We start from the raw sequence: 14,101 nt of genomic DNA, 5'->3' as shown, positions 1-14,101 counted from the left end.
TTCTTTCTTTCTTTCTTTCTTTCTTTCTTTCTTTCTTTCTTTCTTTCTTAAATGCTTATTTATTTTTGAGAGAGAGACAGAGCACAAGCAGGGCAGGGGCAGAGAGAGAGAGGGAGACACAGAATCCAAAGCAGGCTCCAGGCTGTGAGTTGTCAGCACAGAGCCTGACGTGGGGCTTGAATCCACAAACTGTGAGATCATGACGTGAGCCAAAGTTGAACGTTTAACCAACTGAGCTACCCAGGCGCCCCATATTTCTTTTCTTGCTTAATTACCCTGACTAGAACCTTCTGTACGGTATTGAGTAAAAGTGGCAGGAGTAGACACACTCGTTGTGTTCCTGATCATAGGGGGAAAGCATCTGGTCTTTCACTGTTAACTAATGATATTAACTGTGCATTTTTTACAGATGCCCTTTTCAGACTGAATAAGTTCCCTTTATTCCTAGTTTGTTGAATGTTTTTTTTTTTTTCCACGAAAGAATGTTGGTTATTGTCAAGTGCCTTTTCTGTATCTATTGAGATGATCATGTGTGTTTGCTCCTTTATTAATATGATGTTATATTGACTGACTTTTGTATGTTGAACCTTTTGTTTCTGGGATAAATCCCAGTTGGTCATGATATGTAATCTCTTGTATATGTTGCTGTATTTGGTCTGCTAGTATTTTGTCAGGGATTTTTGTGTCCTTATTCATGAGAGAGATTGGTCTTTGGTTTTCTTTTCTTGTCATGTGTTTGTCTGGTTTCGGTATCAGGGTAATGCTGGCCTCTTAGGATGAGTCGAGAAGTGTTTCTTCCTCTTCTATATTTTGGAAGAGTTCCTGAAGGGTCAGTGCTGATTATTCTTAAAGCATTCTTACAGCTCCTCATTGTAAGCTTGGGCTTTTCTTTGTGAGATGTGTTTTGATTACTAATTCAGTCTCTTTACTTGTTTTAAGTCTATTCAGGGTTTTCTGTTTCTTCTCGATTCAGTTTGAGTAGTTTCTGCCTTTCTAGAAATTTGTTCATTTCATCTACATTACCTATTTTATTGGTGCCCAGTTGTTGATAGCATTCCCGTATCATCATTTCTATTTCTCTAAGGTTGGTATTTCTGTCTCCTCTTTCACTTCCGATTTTAGTAGTTTGAGTCTTCCCTCTTTTTTTGTTAGTATAGCTCAAAGTTTGTCAACTTTGTTGGTCTTTTCAAAAAACATCTTTTGGGGGCGCCTGGGTGGCTCAGCTGTTAAGTGTCTGACTTCCTTCAGCTCAGGTCATGATCTCACGGTTCATGAGTTTCAGTCCTACTTCAGGTGTGCCCCGCTTCTCTCCCTCTCTTTCTGCCCCTCACTCGATTGCACCCTGTCTCTTTCCCTCTTTCTCAAAAAAAAAAAAAAAAATCTTTCAGTTTTGTTGATTTTTCTCTATTGTTTTTCTGTTCTTTACTTCATCTGTTTTCACTCTAATCTTTGTTCTTCTACAGCTTGTTGTGCACAGTGTTTTGCTTGCTAGTAATATTCTTTTGAGATTTCCAAGCGTTATTTGTCACATTTATTGTGTGCCTGGAGAAGGCATAGGTTTGCAGAGTCCCAGCACGGAGCCACGCCAGGGTCAGCAAAGGGCTGCTGAGGGGCAGAGCGAGGTCTGTGGGACGTGTGGTGGTGGAGGACGGTGTTGAGCCGGTCGGAGCACACTTGTGCCTTGCCTCAGACTCTTCCCATCAAGCCATAGGCCGGGATGTTAGAGAGCAGGGCCAGGCAGTGAGCTGCTGACAGTGGTAGGCTCCAGCCAGCCTTGCCCCCAGCTGGGCACCTGTCTGCAGCCATGGGCCACTCGGGTACCTGGCTGAGTTACATCAAAGACTGTGGGAACCTGCAAATTGTCCTTTCTTTCTCCGTCTAGATTCTAGAATAGCCTCTGGGAAGCAGAGCTCAAATTGGGGAGAGAAAGCTGTACTTGGAGTGCTCTATTGATGAAAGTGATCAACAGCTTTACCCAGGAAAATGGCCAAATGGAGGAAATTCACATGAAAGGGCCTCAAAGCTGTGCTCTGAATAAAGTAGTGATTGCTAAATGGGCTGCGAAACACTAACTATTCCAAGTCGTTCCGCTGAACGGAGCCACATTTTCTGACTCAGTTAGCTTTAAGTGCTGGAGAAGAGATTCGCTTTCTGTGGAATTGGAAGATACAAAATGCTTTTCAGATTGGTTCCTGTGGGAAAAAAAATCAGACTTTACATCTGCGCAGGCTTTTATTCAACACCCTTTCCAGCCCTGACTTGCCAGAGTCCTGTCTTTAGTGCAGGACGTACAAGTCAGGAGCAGTCCCCGCCCCTTGGCAGAGGACGCATGTACTCGGGACAGTTGAGTGACTGTGTGGCCCCCAACCCTAGCGAGTGACCAAGTCTCCACGGGGACCCAGGCCCGCCGTGCTGTTACAGCCTGCAGGGACTGCTTCCCCCGGGCAGCTGGGACCGACCGACCGCTCAGCTACAGAGATCGAGGTGACCACGAGCCTTGTTGCTGGGTGCTCACCTCGGGCCACCCGTCCTCACAACATCCCCGTGATCATTTGTGTGCCCGTGTGGGAAACCCCAGCTCAGGGAGGACCAGAAAGTTGCCGGAGGCCTCACGGCTCACCTGTGGCAGAGCTGGAATCCAGGTGTGTGTCACCCCAACTCGGTGTGGGGACCGAGCCTGGGCCCAGAACCGCGATCGCGGTGGTGTGCCTGAGGCTCTGTGACCTCACAGGCAGTGTTTCCAGACGAAGGCCCCCGCGTCCTGGAGCTGTAGAGGTCCCGAGGAGATGAGTGTGGCAGTAGGGAGGTGAGGCTTCACTAACAGGGTTTGGAAAGTCAGGACAATGGGGCACCTGGAGGGCTCAGTTGGTTAAGCCTCTGACTTGGGCTCAGGTCACGATCTCACAGTTCGTGGGTTCGAGCCCCGCGTCAGGCTCTGTGCTGACAGCTCAGAGCCTGGAGCCTGCTTCGGATTCCGTGTCTCCCTCCCTCTTGGCCCCTCCCCCACTCATGCACTCACTCTCTCTCTCAAAAATAAACAATAAAAATTAAAAAAAAAAAAAAAAAAGGACAATTTGGTTGAATCCCAGTATTGGAGTATAAATGGAGTTTACGTGTTTCGATCATAGTCAGCCTCTTCCTACTGTATTTTTTTTTCTTCAGTTCGTTCCTCCACTTGACCTTCTTGGTCTGCATGTAGGATGTGTTTGCAGTGGAAACGGTGGGGGGGGAACAGGTAGTAGCTGCTAAAGGACACAACGAAGTGAAGCAACGGAAATCCTCTGAGATCAGCAGCACTTAGGCCGTTTGCTTCCCGCTTTCGTCTCTGGTAAAAGCCTCCCTGCTGTAGTAGTTTTGGGGTGAAGTTTAACAAAGTACTCAAAACAAATGACTCAGTGTTCAGACTTACTAACATATGGAAGGATTTGGAGAAAATATTTATAGTTGTTTTTAGGATCTTTTTTTTTTTTAGCATTTTTGCTTTAGTTGGAGAATGTTCTGTCCAAGGTAGAGGGAGCACTAAAGCAAGCTCAGTGGGTGATGTGACATTTCGCGGTACTGTGGGCACCGACGGCCCTGGTAAAGGAAGGGGAGCATCCTGCTGTCCCCACCCTAGTTTGGCCCCACCTCTTCTTTCAGGCCAGTCTTCTTTACTGCATCACTCGCTCCCCTCCACCCCCAGGTCGCCTCTGCCTCCTGAGCAGACTCCGCCCTTCCCTGGCCATGGGGTCCCCAGCCTCACGTGGAGGCTTAGGCCCGCCCAGCCCACCCTTCCTGTGTGGACCGCTCATCGGTTTGCAGGGGTCATTTACTCCGCCAGGAAAAGAGAGAGACTTGGGAAACCAAGACTGATAGGTCTGGCCAATGGCCAAAGTAACTTTTAAAACTTTTATTTTAAATTCAGCTGCTTCGGGTATTTTTGTCTGTATGAACAACAAAAACATAAAATAAGTATACAAGCATGATACCAGATAATACTCCTAAGAATTCTCTGCCCACAAGCTGCCAGTGGGGATGTGTAACTGCATGTAACCTTAAGCGTCGAGAACTTACGCATCGACAAGTTCACACCTGACAATAGGAAGACTTTCATTAGAGAAGGGTTAGCATTAGGGGCGCCTGGGTGGCTCAGTCGGTTGAGCGTCTGGCTCTTGATTTCGCCTCATGCCGTGATCTCATGGTTTGTGGGTTTAAGCCCCACATCGGGCTCTGTGCTGACGGTGCAGATCCCGCCTTGGGTCCTCTGTCCCACTTGCTCTATGCCCCTCCCCAGCTTGCACACGCACACGCGTGTGCTCTCTCTCTCAAAATAAATAAACAGACTTAAAAAAAAGAAGAAATGTCAGTTCAGGACAGCAGAGTGGAGAGCAGTTAGAGGAGTTTTCGTTGTCCTGACCCCTGACTGAAGGCACGGCTAAGTAGCCCCGATGACACTCTCACCCCTTTCACCATCTGGTGACACCCACCGACCTGGCACAGGTCACTCAGCCGGGGATGGATGGTGGGAGAAGGGGGGCATCCACACCCCAAAGCCAAGCTCTGTGGGTACAGCTGAGCGCCCGCTCCCAAGAGTTTTGGGGTGTTCTGATCGATGGCCGATGTCTCCTGAAATAAAATTGTTAGGAGGCCTTGGGGATAATGAAACCAGGTCCCTGTCATCTCATTTGGGAGGCGAGGGATTTGGCCCCGTCTGGTGCTAACACAAGACCATTCAGCAAGTTAGCCCCACCCCCAGCTGGGGCCTCCGCAGCACGGCCTGTCCCCCCACCGCCCCCATGGCAGTGAGAGCGGTCATGCTCTGGGCTCTGGGACAAGGGCACAGAGCTCCACACGCCAGGCCAGCACGCGGAGCCCCCGTGTTTGATAAGGAGAAGAAAAGCCATTGCCAGTTACATGTTTCGTGTCCAGGAGGTCTCTGCTCTGTGAGATTTGCTGTGGCGGAGCGGAGCTGAACTGCGATGTGTCTATTCAGGGAAATCCGCCACAAGTCTTCCACGTCACTTCACAGAAGAGCTTTTATTCCCACCGAGAAATGCTCATATCCTAGCACGTTGCTGAGTAAAATGTCAGTTACAGACATGTTCAGTGGTTCTGTTGAAGTTGAAACAACGATGATGCGTACACTGAAAACTGCAAAGATACAGCGGGAGGATAATGGTGACGTCTGGGTGTAGCGCGCTATCATGACTGAGTTTTTCCTTCCCTTTGCTGAAAATCTGGCGATGAACGTGTACTACTTCTGGAGTGAGTACTTCACAACTCCGAATAGTCTGAATAAGGCTCAGTCTTGGGAAACAATCAAAAATGTTCCCAAAGCTACCGGTTGTTAACATCGTCTCTAGCGGTCAGCGTGAACTTGACTGTGCTCTGTTCACACGGCGAAGCTGTGAACGGTGGGTGAAGCAGGTGCGGCACCGGCCTTGTGGTAAAGAGCCCACTTAGCAAATTATGCCAGTGACGGTTATTATAAACAATCAATGATGTACTTTGAAAGGCCGTTTAAAATCGTGTTCTGGCAGGTACCGCTAAGGAGAATCATTCCAGGTGGAGCCGTGGCCCTAGCGGCTTTGGAGCTGGTCTTCGCCGCTTCCCGGAGGTGGTGTCCAGCTTCCTGTGCTGTGCCCCCTGTGTGCCCCCGAGGGTGCCCTGCCCCTCCCGGCAGCAGCACCCAGGGCCCCTCACACACACCCACGGACTGAGGTCTGTGTCTGCTGTGCTCACAAGGCTCAGAAAGGCCGTGCGGTACCGATTTGGTAAGAAACAAGAACACAAAATGATAAAATCCCACTAAATACCTAGAAAAAACTACAACAGGGATTGCTCTTTTTGATCCAGGGATTATGAGTGATGATAATAGTTTTCTCTGTTGTCTGTATTTTCCTCTGACGGGCAGGAAATCTGTTTTGTAGTCGGAGAGAATAGGGGTATTTTACAGAGGACCCAGACTTTGTGAGTCAGGTGCAGCCCCTCTGCTCCAGGACGCCCCCGTGGACATCCCTGGCCCATAGAAATCTGCATCCCTGGGAGTCTTTCCACCCCCCCGCTTCCACACCCACACACAAAGGATTTGGGGCCTGGAAGACTCGTAGCCCAGCCTCCCCATTCTGCAGGTGAGGAGAGGACAAGCCGGACGAAGCGAGGTCCCAGGGCTCGGGGGCTCAGTGACTCTGCCCAGACTCCTCAGCCTTGTCCTCATTGCAGGACGCCAGCCCTGTGCTCACAGAGCTTGCGTGAGCTGGGAGGAGGGGGCCGCCAGCTCCAAGGTGGCCGGGAGCCTCTCACAGAGACAGTGCTGGTGCGAGGACGTGACCGGGGCTGGCAGACTGGACAGAAGGGGTTGCCCGCCGAATGAACCGTGACACGTGAGCGTGACCAGAGAGGCACCGTTGCGCTGGACCAGAGGGGGCCTGTCCCCATGCCCGGCCACCACAGAGCTTGGGGCCAGGCCGAGTGGCCTGGTCAGGCTGTTTCAGGAAGGAGCCTGCTCGAGGCGGTGCCACAGTTCCCTGTGACCGCGTGGTTGCAAGGCTGCAGCATAACGGCGGCGGGGGGTGGGGGGGGGGGGCATCGCAGAAGTCAGATGGGCCTGGTCAGCAAGGGGGAGACAGCACCCCTGGGGTGGGGCAGGGCTCCCCTCCACTCCCTGGGAGCTTGGATGTCAAGGGCAGGGGAAAGGGTGCCGGCAGTCACCAGGCCCTGTCTCCGCATTCATGCCTGGTGCCTTGAGTGATGGTCAGCCCTGGGGCCCAGGGCCCAGGTCCCACCTGCAGTGCTGGCCTGGATCCCAGGACTGTGGGTCTCATTTGGGAAACAGGTTGGCATGTTCCTAAAATTTCCACCAGACACCTCCGCTCCTGGCAGGAAAGATTTTGTATGAGTCAGGCCGTGGCCAAAGGCAGGGGTGGAAGAGAAGCTGGAATGGGGGACCCGGTCCCAAGCAGGCAGTCACCCTCCATCGGACCCTCTCATGGCGCAGATGCTTTGCAGGGAGGGGACGCACAGGCTGCAGCACCGGACAACCTGCTGTGAAGCCTGAACCAGGGCCCTCGGTCCACAGCCCTGCACTGTAGGGTGGTGGTAGGGACCGCAGCACCGGCTGGAACTGGGTGACAGGATAAAAAAGAGTGATCGCAGCATCGCAGAGGAGCCCGCCCCATCGCTGTTGTCCTGAGCGACAGGCCAATGGCAGACGGTACCTCCTGTATGGCTCCAGTTGTATGAAATCCTAGGATGGGTCGGACAGATGGATCGTGATGGCAGGAATCGCATCCGTGGTTGCCTGGGGGGCCGGGGTGGGGGGGTGGATGGCTGCCAGCGGCTTGAGGCTGCTTCCCCAGGGATGACCATTGTCAAACTATGGTTCGTACACCTGCTGTGTGTTAACTTTACCTCAAGAGAAAGCTGTAAACACATACTGGCTTTAGTTGATGATTTGCATGTTGAAGTATCCAGGGGAAACTCTGCTGATGTCTGCAGCTCTCTTTGAAGCACATCCAGAACAAGATGGTTTGCTGGGTAGATAGACAGGTGGACACGTGAAGAGGCACGCACGGTGAAGTGTTATTGGTAGTGAGTGCGGGGGTGTTTCCTGTAGAAGTCTTTTGGGTTTTTGGTACGTTCCAAAATTGCCATAATAATGCTTGGGTAGGGGAGATTCGATCCCGTGTATGAAGTAACTGGTAATTCATCTCCTTTACTTTCCAGCAGAATCAGGATAGCAAAAAAAAAAAAAAACAAAAAAAAAACCAAAAAAAAAACAAAAACCTAAAACAGTCCTTCAAAATACTTCTCTGTGTGGAGGAAATACTTACCTCCCAGAGTAGGGGCTCAGGGGACCCAAGTTATGTGGCCATAATAATGAGTAATATTGCCTCCCTCTGAAATCCCTGTTTTGTCCCAGCAGGGAGCACGATCTCCCTCTCACGTCCTTCCACCTACGTGCTCACGCTGTCTCAGACACCTGCTGCCTCGCACGTGGTCTGACCTCTGTGAACATTGAATGAGCTCTAGAATATTGTCTTTCAGATGCTCGTCTTCTAGCAAGACAGACAGCTGACACAGTCCTCTTGAGTTAAAATACCTTGCACACTGCGTGCACACGGGAGGCACAGTCCACATAACCACAGGAATCATCACTTGGAATTGAAATTGGAAGCTTTAGACCAGTTACATGGACTTCTGCTTCCAATCAAAACAGAGTAATAGGAACCAGATTTACCCTCCTGCCTGAAACAACAAAAATTCCAGACAAATTATATGAAACGGTGGTTTTCAAGACATTGGACATCAGACAACAAAGAACAGTGGTCCCTGACAAATAGGAAACAAACGAGGTGACCCCTATAGTTGCCAGGCTGTTGCATGGGCAGGGGGACCCCAGGTAGGGGCTAGCAGAGCGCAGCCTGCCCCTTGAGTTGAGGGCATAGCTCTGGGCAGGTGAGAGGCCAAGGAGGCAGGAACTTGGGGGAGGACTAGAGAGCTGCAGAGGCCCCACAGGGGCTCATGCGCAGAAACACACGTGTGAAGAAACAACGCGGGGCCAGCGAGAGAGCCACCTGTAAACATTAGAGGGGACATGCCTGGGAACTCGGCAGAGGCAGGAGTAGTTCCTGATCTCACCATCCCAAGTGCAAAACCTCCTGAGCCCTAGCTATCCTTAATTGGGTCATATCCCAAGAGCATGTGGCCCCAGTGATGGGACAAAATCAGCCCTGTACTGAATATAATTCTAATACTGGTGACCAGAGCTTAAAAGCAAGACCTAGGGGTGCCTGGGTAACTCCGTTGAGCATCCGACTCTTGATTTTGGCTCAGGGCATGATCCCAGGGTTGTGGGATCGAGCCCCGAGTTGGGCTCCGTGCTGAGCATGAAGCCTGCTTGGGATGCTCTAGCTCTCTCTCTCTCTCTCTCTCTCCAGCCTTCTCACTCAGTCGCTCTCTTTCTCTTTCTCTTTCAAATAAAATAAAATTAAAAAACCAAGATCTAGAAGGATCAAACTGTTTCTAAGTAAATTAGCAGCATCCCAGAACAAAGCTCAAGAATATTTAGGGGCGCCTGGGTGGCGCAGTCGGTTAAGCGTCCGACTTCAGCCAGGTCACGATCTCGCGGTCCGTGAGTTCGAGCCCCGCGTCAGGCTCTGGGCTGATGGCTCGGAGCCTGGAGCCTGTTTCCGATTCTGTGTCTCCCTCTCTCTCTGCCCCTCCCCCGTTCATGCTCTGTCTCTCTCTGTCCCAAAAATAAATTAAAAACGTTGAAAAAAAAATTTTTTAAAAATTAAAAAAAAAAAAAAGAATATTTATAAATCATGAAAACATCCAGCACCAATAAGGTAAAATTCACATGATCTTAAATCCACTCAGAACTCACCAGGCAGGCAGAGAAACAGGAAAATATCGCCTACAGTGAAGGGAAGTAAATCTACCAAAGGAAACTGACCCAGAAAGGATACAGATGATAAAATTCATAGGCAGGGATTAAAACAGGTGTTATAACTTTACTCTTTATGTTCCAGAAACTGGGGGAAAGATTGCATACATTAAGTAGAAAAATGGGAACTATAAAAAAAGACCTAGATCAAACTTGCAGGGATAAAAATTATAATGTCTGAGATTTAAAATACCCTGGATGACATTAGTGTAGACATTGCAGAAGAAAAGATTGGGGAACTCAAAGACACAGGAATAAAACCATCCAATTCAAAAAAAAAAAAAAAATTTTTTTTTTCAAGGAGGGGGTGGGCACCTGGGTGGCTCAGTTGGGTAAACATCCAACTTCTGCTCAGGTCACGATCTCACAGTTCGTGGGTTCAAGCCCCATGTCAGGCTCTGTGCTGACAGCTCAGAGCCTGGAGCCTGCTTTGGATTCTGTGTCTTCCTCTCTCTCTGGTCCTCTCCTCCCTCTCTCCCCCCGCCTCAAAAATAATCATTAACATTTTTTTCAAAAAAATCCAAACTACATCACGGAGAGAAAAAAAGACTGGGGAAAAACTCAGAGCCAAGTGAGCATGGGACAGCCTCATGTGGCGTGGTTCAAATGCAGCCTAGTCCTGAGGCGAAAGAGGGGCGAGGGTGACAGGAAAAATACCAGAAGAAATATGGCCAAAGGGTTTCCAGATCTGATGAAGTAATTTTGTTGGGGGAAGAAGCCAGACAGAAAAGAGTGCATATTATATGATTAATTTATGTAAAACTTAGAGAATGCGGACTTTTGTAACAGAGAGCAGTGGTTGCTTGGGGATTGGTGAGGGCCGCGGGGTTGGGAGGGTCAAGCAGCGTGGGGATGGTCTCTTGAGTGCACACAAATGTCACTTTTCAGGTTGGACACTTTAAATGTGTGCATTTTATGTGTGTCCGTCATACCTCTGTGAGCTGTCCAAAAATTGTGTCGAACAGTAAGGAAACGTAAACGGGAAGGCAGTCACTACGTTGTGTTGGGTGTTGCAGAGGGAACGAACGTGCATGGAGATGTCTCTGCTGGTGAGATCAGCGATAAATGACCAGAAAAAGAGGGTGCCACAGGTTACGAGAGCGAACACGAAACACCGATCACCCACGGTCGCCATCCGTGGTTCCCGTGGACGGTGCCGTCTTCGAACTGGGCCCTGAGATGGTGGGCATTTCCAGTGACCGGCCAGTCACGGGTTTGGCTGGTGTCTCTGAGGAGGGAAAAGCTTCGCACAGGACAGTTCGTGGTTGGGGACCGTGTGTCTTGTGCTTCTCAGCACCAAATACTGGTATCAGCCAAATGAGACCTGGGAGCATAGGAGGCAGGAAAGGTATCACATAAAGAGAGGGCTCGGGATGCCCACTGGCGCAGGTTTGGGCAGGAGCTGAATGAGGAAGGGGAGCCGTGAGCCGTGGAAGTTCTGTGGTCCGTCGGTGGGTCTGCTGTGCGCACCGTGCGATCCAAGGCTGAGGCAGAATACAGGTGGAGCTCCTGCCACCGGTGTTTTTGGGTAAAGGAAGCCGAGCGACGTTGCGGTCCGGGCGTTCCCTCGGTGACTGGATCGGTCCCCCCTGCGTGTACCTGCTGGCCCTGGTGGTGACCCCGCTCAGGTCCTGCCGAGCCAGCAGTGCTGTGTCCGCCGTGCTGCAGGAGCCTTCGCTCCCAGCTGGCAGGCACACGAGTGCCTTGGACAGACAGGGCGGGAAGCGGCCAGAGCCCCGCCAACCAGGACCTTCCCCACGAGAGCCAGAGCCCGGTTCCTGAAATCAAAAGAACCTGAACGAATACTTCTTTTTTTCCATGAGACCAAGTGACCTTGGGAGAGTTGCCCAAACTCACTGGCCCCTCATTTCGTGACCAGTAAAGCGGAGAGTCCACTCCCCCTGAGGACCATCTGGAGGCATGTATTCAGAGGTCCACACATAGGAACCTCCGCTGGAGATGAACGCAGCAGGTCTGGAGTGGGGCTCAGACGTCTCAGTTGGTTGCTTTGAATCAACGTCACACACATAAGTGCAGAAGTTAACGCGTCGGCTGGGCCCACAGGGTGTGCTACAAGAAACACGCCTCCCCACCCGCTCTCCCCTCTCTGGGAGCCGCTTTCTTGTAGCTTCATATCCCTGAAGGACTGCCTAGGGAGCGGTTTCTGGATCCTTCTGGTTCTGTTTTCAGTTGACTCCCTGCTGGGAGAGAAGGATGCAGAGCAGTTCATGATCTTGTGCCCCCGCCCGCCTGCCTGCCACAGTGCCAGCATCCACAGTGCCTGGGGAAGGGGATGTGCTCCTCACAAGTAGCCTCCACTACGTTTCCCGTCTGGAGGACTCTCTTTTCCCTGGACTTGCTCATGGTCATGATTTTCCATCTTGGTTTTACATATCCAGCCCCAGGCTCTGCCAGTTGTCTCCACTGTCCGTGCTCGAGGGCACATCAGGTGCCACCCAGGCCCTCCTCTTGGAGAGGTGTCTCCTGGAGGCTTTGGCCGGCCCCAGTCTGGCCTGGTCACCCAGTCTACCTGGGATTGCCCTTCAACCCTGCCTTCCATGTTGGGTCCTCTCTCTCCTGGACCCCCTGTCTTCCTCTTCCTTTGTTTTGGTGAGCTTCATCCTCCCGTCAGTTCCTGAGAATGGCTCATGGTACGTAACTTGAAAGTCTTTGGCCCAACTGGCAGTCGGCCTTGGCTGAGCAGAGCAGCCTGGGTTGGAAACTGTTTTCTTGTAGAATTTCGAAGGGTTTTCTCCACCATCTCCTGCTGTCCAGCATTGCTGTTGAGAAGTCCGAGCCGTTTTGATCCCTGATCCTTGATATCTGACCTGCCTTTCTCTCTAGAAGTTTGTAAGATCTCTTTGTTCCCAGTGTTCCCAGAACAGATAGTGATATGCCCCGGGGAGGGCCTAGTTCAGCCTCTGTGCTAATGAGCCTGGAGTTTGTGACCTGCTGCCCTCTGGCCATCGGCTTCCTGCCTCTGCCTGTCTCATTCTCTGTGCTCTCTGGGGTTCCTGCTTATGTGCCGGGGGCTTTCCTAAACTGGCCCCACTTTTCTTCCCTTTCTCTCCCGTTTTTTCTTCCTACACTTTTGTCCTACTTTCTAGAAGACATTCTCAGCTCTAGCCTGCAGTCTCTCCGTCGGGTGATATTGTGGTCTCGTTTTCAGTTCCTGGAAGTCCCTGTCGCTGTTTCCTGCTGTCGAGCCTGCTTTCGCTCCCCTCCGAGGAGGTTTTTGAAGTTTCCTCTCCTCTGTGGTCTCCACGCCCCAGAGTTGCCTGTTCTCTGCGTCTGTCTCGTCTTCTCCGCGGCAGAGGCTTGCCTTAGATGCTGGCGGTCTTGGTTCTGAGAGAGGGGCACATGCCGCCGGGCGCCCTGCGAGCGTGCCAGGAGCTTGTTCCCTGGGCGCCCCGCCCCGCATGGTGGCCCGGCTCGGCTGTTTTGCCGGGGTCCCCGCGGTCAGTTGCTGTCGGCCTTCCTGCCCCACTAAGGTCGTTCCTGCTCCCTGCACGCGTTCCTAACTCCAGGGTGACAGGCCGCCTGCCCCGTGTGTTGCAGAGGGAGTGCGTTCACCCTGCTGCCACGGCCCAGGAGGCTGTGGGTTTTGAAGCTCCGAGGCGGATTCTCACATACCTGCTGCTGAGAACCCGGGGGGAGGTTCTCTGCTCTGCTCCACTCTCCGTGGTCCAGCCCTCGGGATGCCCACGTCCCCCGTCCCCTCTCCTGAGCCGTCAGAAATCTGAGTGGTGCTCAGGGGTGGGTGGGGCTCCCTTTATACATCCCGGATTGGGGCGGGGACTCAGCAGAGCCGCCCACAAGTGCAGGCGGGAGGCCTCCACTCATGGTGTCCCATGTCGTTGGACACAACAGCCCCAGTTTGAGAAAGACTGAATTTTGGGCCACTTTCTTTCTTTTCTTCCCCATGTTGTCCTTGCTCCCGTAGCTCCTTTGAACAGGACTTGTGTTTGAGCTCCCCTAACACCGTTGCTAAGAAATGTTACTCTTCTCTGGGAAGCCGAGTCTCCGCCTTTCCCCTCATTCTGAAAGGCTGCGATTCCCCATAAAGGACTGCCAGGTACCGTGGGCTGCCCGGACCCGCGGCAGCCCCCTTGTCCGTCTCCACCATACATGTGACTGCTGGTGAAAACACGGACCCAGGGACCCTTTCCCATGTCCCAGCCTGACAGGCGTGTGCCCCATACAGCTGTGAGCATCAGGAAGGGCCTGCAGGCCCCCGGGTCGCCTCCAGGGACCTTTCCCGTCCCGGCATCACTCCTCCGGAGGGCTGGGCCCGGAATCTGCTACGCGGGACCGGGCATTCCTTTGAGTGGCTGCCGTGACGTCAGCTCTCAGAGACACGTGGGGACCCGTGCAGCTGGAATCAAGTTCCCGCAGCCTTCTTGCATCACTACGGCCTGGAGCCCTGATGCTCACCACGGCACAGTCGTCAGGCTGGTGTCTGACAGGGCTTCGAGTGGTGGACAGGAAGATCAGCCACGGTCGGTGTCACCAGCCCCCTCCCAGGAGGAACAGAGCATGAGCCCTGTCCAGGATGCCTGTCCCCGAGCGCTTTGGATTCATTCACACATCCCCCTGCTGCCAGCAGATGCTGGGTTTACTGGACTCCAAGCCACACTTCCAACCGGATGCAGAGGGGGGTGTGGGAAGTCTCTG

The 14,101-nt window shown here is 52.1% G+C and overlaps 1 protein-coding gene across 5 annotated transcripts in view; it reads left to right on the top strand.

The window, feature by feature from the left end:
* TECPR2 (tectonin beta-propeller repeat containing 2) overlaps positions 1-14,101 on the top strand; it is a 105,646-nt gene that overhangs the window by 74,674 nt on the left and 16,871 nt on the right. Inside the window, exon 18 of one of the 5 annotated variants that reach the window (XM_049612105.1) lies at positions 5,520-7,834. The exons of the other annotated variants lie outside the window; for them this stretch is intronic. Within the exon in view, the coding sequence (XP_049468062.1) occupies positions 5,520-5,699 (180 nt within the window). The 3' untranslated portion in view covers positions 5,700-7,834. Of the gene's footprint in view, positions 1-5,519; positions 7,835-14,101 lie in introns of those variants that run through there. 5 annotated transcript variants of the gene reach the window in all.

The sequence above is a fragment of the Panthera uncia genome, assembly GCF_023721935.1.
Source record: "Panthera uncia isolate 11264 chromosome B3 unlocalized genomic scaffold, Puncia_PCG_1.0 HiC_scaffold_1, whole genome shotgun sequence".
NCBI classification, from domain to species: Eukaryota; Metazoa; Chordata; class Mammalia; order Carnivora; family Felidae; genus Panthera; species Panthera uncia.
This window is presented reverse-complemented; position numbering and strand designations above follow the sequence as displayed.